General features: G+C 33.1%; 1 protein-coding gene across 1 annotated transcript; it reads right to left on the bottom strand.

The window, feature by feature from the left end:
- Positions 1 to 7,232, bottom strand: LOC132719177 (threonylcarbamoyl-AMP synthase-like). Its single transcript, XM_060702925.1, has 5 exons — positions 7,032 to 7,232; positions 4,446 to 4,641; positions 3,621 to 3,855; positions 2,892 to 3,028; positions 1 to 737 (listed from the first exon to the last, which is right to left on the bottom strand). The coding sequence occupies exons 1-5, from the start codon at positions 7,159 to 7,161 to the stop codon at positions 677 to 679; spliced, it is 759 nt and encodes a 252-aa protein (XP_060558908.1). The 5' UTR covers positions 7,162 to 7,232; the 3' UTR covers positions 1 to 676.
- Positions 7,233 to 9,660: the final 2,428 nt, after the last annotated feature.

Genomic DNA, 9,660 nt, shown 5'->3' with positions numbered 1-9,660 from the left:
TAATGAAATATATTTCATTCGTGAACACCAGCTATTATATTTTCACTCGTGGCTACGCCACTCGTGAAAATATTGCATCTGGTGTTCACTCAGTGAAATTATATTTCAATCTTACATGCAAAACAAACAAATATCCTCTATTTATCCTTATTATTTTGCTTTAAATGAATGTTATTTGCATTTTACTTTATTTGCAAAATTCAACAATCCTCAAATCTAAGAACCTATAGAACTGTCTTTTTTGACATAACCATAAAAATTCATGAAATTATGTGCGTTCCAGTATTTATGTAGTCTATACAGTTTTCTGTTTAAGTCTAGTTCTTTTATATTGAAGAAACACTTAAAATACCAATAAATAGCTCTAAATTCAAAGCAGGGCAAGTGTTTTTTGTTTTTGGTCCGGTTTTACATCACACCAACACCGTAAAGACCATGTGGCATCTTTCCAGCTTTACTGGTGAGACAGAGAAAGTTCATCTTACAATTAGGGTAGTGTTAGAGGTAAAATAAATGCCTGAACAAAGATGATACATGTAACTTCCTGTACAACCAGTGCTCCTTACATGTTTATTTGTGCATGTCTAGCTATTGTACATGTGTAATAAGTTATGCAAGATGGGATAATATCACAGAGTAATTGTTCAATGTCAAGTTGCTACAACTGTAGCAATTATCAAGTATTTTCCACCAGACTATATTTTCCTTCAAGCAATTCAACTGTCTCTTTCTTTGCACTGAAATAAACAAAGAGAAAAATATTGACTTTGCCATTCTGTACAAAGTTGCTGAAATGCACAATGCATTATTAAAGATCCTGTATGTTGTAATTAGGAACAGGGTTCTCGGGGACGCTTATTTCGGCGTCCCGGTACGCATGTTTATTACAGCTGGACGCAAATATTTCAGAGCAAGGATTCCACGTACGCTTAATTTTGCCTTGGGACGCATAAACATTGCCGATTGTTTACAACCACTAATACACAAATTCGTCAGCGCGTGTCAGTCCATAGGTAGGCGGTCCTATGCACATCGACCCGTGAAGCAATTAGCCAATCAGCGATAACGCTTTCGATCATTATCACGCAATAGAGATCAGACTAATGTATGTACACGCGCTGTAGGTGTAATTATCAGATAATATAACACGAGATATATTTGATCAACAGTTTATTGGAAATTAGCAAATTTTACCGACAAAAGGATAAAAATATTGACTATTTACGCCGCAAGTTTAAAGACTGTTTTTTCAAATTACAAATGAGTGTAATTTTGAATTATTGTCGAATATTTTCGGCATTTTCTAGGCAAAATTTTGCTTTCGTTTCATTCCTTCAAAAACGATCTATAAGAGTATTAAGAATTTGAGATATTATGCCGAAATTCCAGGGCAACAAACCAAAATACACATACGCTTTTCTTTGATATTTAGATTTTATCAGAAAATTGATCCCGAACATCGGCAATTTCACTTCGCCAGAAACTCTAAAATTTCGCAAAAATTCTCAGTTTCCAAGCCAAACATGTGAATGAATTGTTCCTTTATTATTCAATCAACATTAAATCTTTAAATATCGATCTTCAATTTGCCCCCTTTTGAAGATATTTGCTAAAATAATTGTCGATCGGATGAATCTCTTACACACTGTGTGAAGCTGTACACGATTTTCCTATTCATTCCGCAAAACGCTGCCTATATACATTTACGTTTTTTTTACAAATATAAACTTTTTGTCTTTAGAGTGGACTTATTTTACCAGAATAAAATTTGATTTGGTATGAAAGTGAAAAATAAAAAACGATTTCCATGTGTTGATGCATTATAATGAAATAATTTCAAAATAAATATTAATATCAAAACAATAATTTTACTATGTAGTTCAGAGTTTGTTGTGAATAACTATAAACTTTGAAAGTTTCTTGAAGATTCAAAATATCAGCAATGCTATTGTGAGCATTAAATAACTAATCTGTAAACATATTAATTGCGACGCGCTTTTGGACTCCAACTTTTTCAGGGTTGGGAGTCCATGGACTCCATGTTTTAAAGTCCTAGTGAGAACCCTGTAGGAATGTAACAATTTATATATGTGAATAATTATTCTTCTAAAACAATTTCCAAACATCCAAGAATATGTTAAATATGTACTGCAAATGTTTATTCCCATGATACGTAATCAATTAAATCTATGTATTCCTCTTATTGAAAAATTTGGCTTAGACTGTATTGAAAATAGATTTCAAATTACCTCCCTTTATTAACATCAAATGTAAATTCGGTAATATCTTTAGAAAAAATGCTTTTTTAAATTTACATTATTGATAAATCTTCAATTGAGCATCAGATAATGATATAAAACCATATAAAAATCTGAGTTATAGGATCTTTAACTGTTTATACTGTATCACTGTGTACATAAATACATGTAGTTATAAATTTCTTGACAGGTAACATGCCCTTTCAAAAGTGATAATTATCGAAGCAGTTTCAGCAAATAACTGCATATCCATGGTCATGTAACAAGTCATACAAATAATATTTGCAGCAGACATGTATACAGATAATAGTCATCATTATTAGCCAATGAATAATTGTGTTGCAAACCTTAAGCTTTGAGCTATAAGAACTCGTATAATCTCCTCTTTACAAAGTATGTAACTTTAATTCAAAACAACTTCAATTTATCACATATTGACTAGTAAACTTAGGATTGCTTCTATGTGGGTTCAAACCCAGTCAGACACAAGCTGTTGTTTTCTTGAGCAAGAAATTTTACTCTTATTGCTTAGTATTGAATAGTTCCAGGAATGGACACAAGAGTGTCCATGAGCTTAAGCTTACTACAAAACCAAACTGAATAATTCCATATAAACTAAGTTAACATCAATACCTTCCATCCCTAATTATTTTATATTTTCCTCTGACAGACAAATCTACAACAGTAGAGCCACGCCTTGAAAATTCTGTGTCTCCTAGTTGGCCTCCATCACATATCAGATCTAACTTGGGCCACAGTTCCTCGAATTCCTGAAATATAGACAAGGCTATAGGTAAGAAACCCTAATATTAATAATGAGAAATAAATAACATGTTCTTTGATTGCCACTTACTGCAAAACACCAGCAGAACAGTATTAAGTTGGCAACATGTTACAGTTCCAGTCTAAAAAGTTGTGCATACATTTTGTAACAAAATTTGCAAAACACAGCCTTTGCTCAGTAAGCAATAAGACAGAAATTTGTTGACAAAAGTCTACAGTTAAACCTCTGAATAGCAACAGACTTTGAAAAACAAAGGTATTGGTTGTTGAAGAGAGAGGTTAAATTCATTAAGAAGTCTTGCTTTTGGAAGAACTGATTTATTGTAGTGAAGAGGCTATTTCTCTAAAGTGGGATGCTGTGCCGAGTTTGCACCGTAAATTCTTTCTGATTGACAACATTCCAAACATCACATGGATCAGATATATATGAGTAACATGTAAGTACACACTAAAAGACCTTAATAATTTACTTTTTCAAAGGGATAAGTTTTCATTTTGAATTTTTTTTTAACTCATCTGATGGCATGTTACTTCAGTTTGGATTGATCTTAAAATAAAACACACAACACTGGGTATTACCTGAATATTGAGAGTACTTTTGGTTGATGATATATTGGCACTTGTAAGTGCTATTGGTCCCCCACATTTCTGAGCAAGATCTATGATGAAAGGATGATTTGGAATGCGAATACCAACAAGGTCTGTACCTGGGTTCAGATCTGTATTTAAGTTAGAAGACCGCTCCAGAACAATTGTCACAGGTCCTGGCAACAAATCCTCCAACAGGTCTTGAGGTACCACTACTTTACTCCACCTGGTTATAATAAAAATATAATTTTAAATAAAACTGATTTTTAATTATTCATAATTATTAATCTTAAAATGATATGAGTTTTTCTACTAAACTTCTCCCTATAAATTTCATATTAAACTTTCTATACATTTCATAAGTAGTGACATGGCCAAGTGGCAAATGTGTCAGACTAGTAATGCAAGAATCACTCTCAGCATAGTTCAAACCCTAATAAGGGCAAGCCATTGTTTCTTTGAGCAAAAAACTTTCCAGTCATTTCTAAGTTGGTTCCAGGAACAATCTCAAGATGGTATGAATAAGCTTATAGCTTAGTTCACAATCAAATAAGAATAAATTCTGTATTAACTAAATTTCATAAACTTACTTTTAGTTATAAAAAAATTATTTTCTCAGGGCTACAGAACCATTATAACTGCTTCTTTATAAAAATTACCATATCAAATTGACTGCAATTAGTTGGATTACCTCTAAGATAAGTGTTTTGACACTGTATTCCTTACAAATAAACACAATGAATCACTTTAGTGTTCTTTTCAACTTTAGACATTTACCTGAATTTTCAAAATATGTGTGAAAAGCAGTTTATTTACTTGTAGAAGTCCTGTACACAGCCTACACTGATTGCTATGGGATTCTGGAGATTCCTTCTCTTAATATTGTATATCCTGCTGATGCCTTCTGAGTTTTGGGCTAGACCAGCTATCCCATACACTGTGTCTGTGGGTACTGTGATGATATGACCATTTAACAAGCTGTCGGCAGCTTGCTCCACCACTCTCTTATGATCTAAAAGAATAAATTTCAGATATTATTCATACTATTGTCAGAAAAATTTTTCTTTTGAAGTAATGTTATTTTATTATTCTCCTCTCCAATATAAACCTTGTAAGTATCATCATTTTGTTTTTGATGATTTAATTCATGAAAAATTTATAGTGATCTTGATTGAGATCATTGACTTTGATTGTGACAGTCATACATGTATATATATGTAACATACTTTGAATTTGTATTTACCAGTAAATATATCAGTAACTTGCTCTTAAAGCGAGTAAATAAATAGATCTGTATATGAGGCGCGTCATGACAAAACCAACATAATGCATTTGCGGCCAGCATGGATCCAGACCAGCCTGCGCATCTGCGCAGTCTGATCAGGATCCATGCTGTTCGCTTACAAACCCTATTACAAGTAGAGAAACTGATAGCGAACAGCATGGATCCTGATCAGACTGTGCGGATGCCCAGGCTGGTCTGGATCCATGCTTGTCACAAACCCACTATGTTGGTTTTGTCATGACGCGACTCATTTCTATTTTTGAAAGAGCAAAATTAGTGGTTTTTAGATCTGAATTTCACTGTTTCAGATGACATTTATGTTAACCACTTGCTCTTTTGTGACCAAATCCATCAACCTTCCTTTTCCGTAAAACCTAAAGGGATAAGTGGGCATACTGAATAAATCATACTATCATGAAACATAATAAGTTTAACAAATATATAACGTTATATAAATTACGGTATGACTAAATACCGAATATGAATTCATATTCGCGAATATGAACGGGAGTACCGAATATGAATATTTTTTTCTTAAAATCAGCTCTTATGGGATTACTTACGTCAACAGAGACTATTAATTACTTGTATCATATGTATGTTAATGAAAGAAAATAAATTCTGATCTTTTGGTTGTAAATTAATTACTGTGATCAAAAAGTTACCCGAATATGAACGAGAATGACGAACATGAACCTTACTTTAAACAGTATATAAAAAAGCTCACAAGAGTAAATAGATATTTCAAACTATAACTTGAAATGAAACTTTGTTTTAACAAAGATGACAGTTTAAATTTGCTAAGTAATTTAGTTACTGCGACTTGCTATACATGTATTGTAAAGATTTAATTCATAATCGTGACAGAATAAGAACGAGGATACCGAATATGAATATTATACGGGCCCGGGCTTTGGCTTGCCCGGCTATAGACTACACGTGTATATTTAAAAGAAAATCAAATAAAAAACAATTAAAAAATATATAGAATTCTATACCTATCAATGAAATTTTTAGTGTCAGTTCTAGTCGGGCGCCGCCATTTTCAATGTAACTCAATGATAATAGGCGGGGTATTCCGATAACGGAACAAATCTCAACTTTTCGGATAAATGATAATCGTCGAGTATTCCGAGTGAAAACGGAAGCGGTGCATGTAATACCGAATGACACCTTTAAAACGGAAAGAATGAAAGGAATTTTTCGACTTCCCCGTTCATAGGAATCCGGGTCAGCTCGGCCCTAAAACGTACTCGGCCCCCGAGTCAGCTCGGCGCTATTCCAACTCGGCACGGGTCAACTCGGCCCACTTATCCATTAATATTTAGGTTTGTGTTAACACTATTTATTCTAATTATTGTTATTATTTATGATACACGGATGTTTCATATTTCTTTTAATATTACTTTACAAACGAAATGCATCTAAGGAAACACATTTTATTAAAATCTATATTAATTTTATCAAATCTGCAAGACAGATAAATAACTTTTTTTTTTAAATATACTTTATTTCAGAAGAAGTACAATGTATAGTTATATAATAAAAAGATATTTCTTATTATTCATTTACCTTAACAACATGCAAAGCAAAGTTAACGTTATATATATTCTTGTAAAGTGGGCCGAGTTGACCCGTGCCGAGTTGACCCGTGCCGAGTTGGTATAGGGCCGAGTTGACTCTTTTCCGTTCATAGGCATTGCCTAATTTCATATTATAGATATACCTGAACTTTGTCTGAAATAGTTTCGTAAACAAAGACTAATATTATATACTTTCATCATCTCATTGAATGAAATTAAATGAATTTAATGCATTGGTTGCAAATTATTATTATTGCATTGGTTGCAAATTATTGTGACCAGAAAGATACCAGAATGACAAGAATACCAAATATGAACATTAATTTGACACTGTATACATGCATATAAAAACAACGCTTATAAAATATACTAGTTATGCTTTAATTTTTCAAGTAACTAATATTCACTATGGTATAATATTTGACCCTAAGCCAAAATTTTATTAAATTCATATTCATATTCGGTTCGCGAATATGAATTCATATTCGGTATTTAGTCATACCCTATAAATTATAACAAAAACTAAATACAAACCGTTTACGCTCAATTTTACGACTTTTCCAGGACTGAGATTCATGTTCCCCGCTCTTGTTGAGTACAAAAATTTTGATAGCTTAATGAAATTTGCAAAACGAGTTGTAACACAACTGAACACGCGCCGCATTTAACTATTTCAGTGTTAATGTTTCAAAAGCATTGCATCAGATGGGCGCTGCCATCTTGTTTTACATATTGTATCCTGGTTTCCTGTTATAACGTAACACTTGAATATCCGCGCTGGAAACCAGTGTATTGACATACTAATCAACGATTCCCGGTCTCCGATCGAAAACGGAAGATACCGACTTTAATTAGTTTTAGAATACTTTAGAGAATAACATAGAACTTTACGATGTCTCTGAATTTCTTTTGTTTACATAAGCGCAGCATACTTTTAGAGCTGATTTTAATCAGATTGTAATTCTTATATAGAAATAAATAAATAAATAAGCAATTTAATCTTATGGTTGAGTAACTCACGAATTTTCAAAAACTGCGAGTTTCTTACCAGTAAATCTCTAGGTAGGTGGGAAATACTGAAAGTGCCTCTGAAAAATCTCAAGGGTGTTACCCAGGATCGAACCCGAAACCTCAGGAGTGACAGTCAGTGGTCTGACCAACTGAGCTATCGCACCACCCATGTTTCATCACAAGTGAAGCAATGTACAAAGACAGAGTCTTTCGAATTCCATTTGAAAGACACTGGCAAAGATTAGCTCATGATATCGAATGGTCGGTCAAAAGCTATACGTACATAACTTATATTTTGGTAAATGTTATATATGCATACCGATTATAAATACATTTTGATTTGATTTGGTTGATGAGTCCAGTACCTTAATTGTTGTAGGTTATCCAGATCCCTTAATTTGGCGGTATACATGTATATGTAGATATATTCTGGTCTTAACAAGGGTCAACCCGCTCATTAAGACACAAAAAAGCATTATGCTACCGACTACAAACCCCGGACGCGTCTCCGTCTTGCCCTAAAAGGTTTCTAATTGAAGCACGAAATCGTGATAATTTACCTTTGTGCATTTTCCACAATCTCTCTGTACACGAGGATAACGCTTTTTGCATCCGAACTTTTCGAACTTGGCACTTAATACGTGCCCTCCCTTCTTAATTTGTGTCCGAGAAGAACATTCAACATGCATTGCACTCAAACTCGAATTTAATGTTAAAATCACAGTGCACGTGCTTATCGTGTCAAAAGTCTCAAACCATAGTAATTGCCTGTTGTAGTCAACCGTGACGATGAAAAATCATTTTCTCTGTAAAAGCCGATAGAGAACTGTATTTATAAAGCTCTGGGGTTTCAAATGTCTAGTTGACCAGTTCATTGAAATATATTACACGTATAATGATTTATTGAGTGATCATTTAATTGCTGTAAATCTACTAGGCAAATCATAAAATAAGAAGATTCAGATTGGATAGATGAATGAATGAAAACATTGTATCAACTCGTGAGGCGTTGAATTCATGAGTAGGATTAAACCCAGACCAATCATAGCTTCTTGACCTACTCAGACAACTTCGAAAAAAGACCTCATATGTCGAAAATAACAACTGTCTTTCTCCCTGAAATAAATTTAATCATTTTTTTCCTTTATTTATTACTTGTACACAACAGCTTGCTAAAACTACCTTATTTATGATAGGTCACATAAGTATAGACAGTTAGATATATACATGCACGATATAAATATCCGATACATTTGACGATAATCGGAAGAATATGTCACAAATTAGCTGATCTTGGAAGACGGAAAATATAATTAAAGGGTATAGAAACAGGCCTATACATGCTAATACTATAAAGGGTATAGAAACATACTGATTTATCTAGTCGTTCAGTCAAATTTAATGTGTAAATTACTGATAAGAAAAGAAAGAATGAAAATCATGTAAAATGCTTGATGCGATTTTAATTAATTATCCCTCTTCCAAGATTTCTATCAGGGTGTAAAAGCGGGTGTGTCACTCAAACGTTGGTGGGAGACGAGACTATAGAAGCACTACATACTTCAACATATAGTTAAAACTTAATATATCTCCTGCAGAGATACTAGAGAACGACTTTTAATGACAAGTAGATAATTTACGCCAGATCTTGTCTCTCACATTTAGATATGGGTATCTATTTGCATAACTACATGCTCATATATTTTACAATGTCAATACCCACACATATTAAGCCAATTTTGGCGAACAACTCTAAATCATTTCATACTCTAAACAGAGATAAGAGGTAAATAAACAAAGAAAACAGTAATTTATTGCATGTAATAAGCCCCCGTTTTGAGTATTTTAGATCCATTTTGAAGTAGGTATAAAAGACAAGATGTTTAGTGAAAAAGTCGAACAAATATAACATTAATGATTACAAAATCATCCAGCATTAAGCAATTGCTAATTTAACAAAAAACATTTTTAAAAGAAAAAAGTGGATCTTTTTTAAAGAAAATAAAGTACGTGTTGAAAACTGAACTACTTTCAAAACCCTAAAAAGGACTTGTGTTCAAGATGAAAACTTCAAGCACAGATTCTGATAAAAAGGAGAAGAAAGATAAAAATGCAATGAAGGAATCTTTAATGTTGCCGTGTACATCCGCCG

This window comes from Ruditapes philippinarum, unplaced genomic scaffold, assembly GCF_026571515.1.
Source record: "Ruditapes philippinarum isolate M1 unplaced genomic scaffold, ASM2657151v2 ctg1158_1_1_1_1, whole genome shotgun sequence".
Taxonomy (NCBI): domain Eukaryota; kingdom Metazoa; phylum Mollusca; class Bivalvia; order Venerida; family Veneridae; genus Ruditapes; species Ruditapes philippinarum.
Note: the sequence above shows the minus strand (reverse complement) of the source record. Positions and strands in the feature narration are given on the sequence as shown.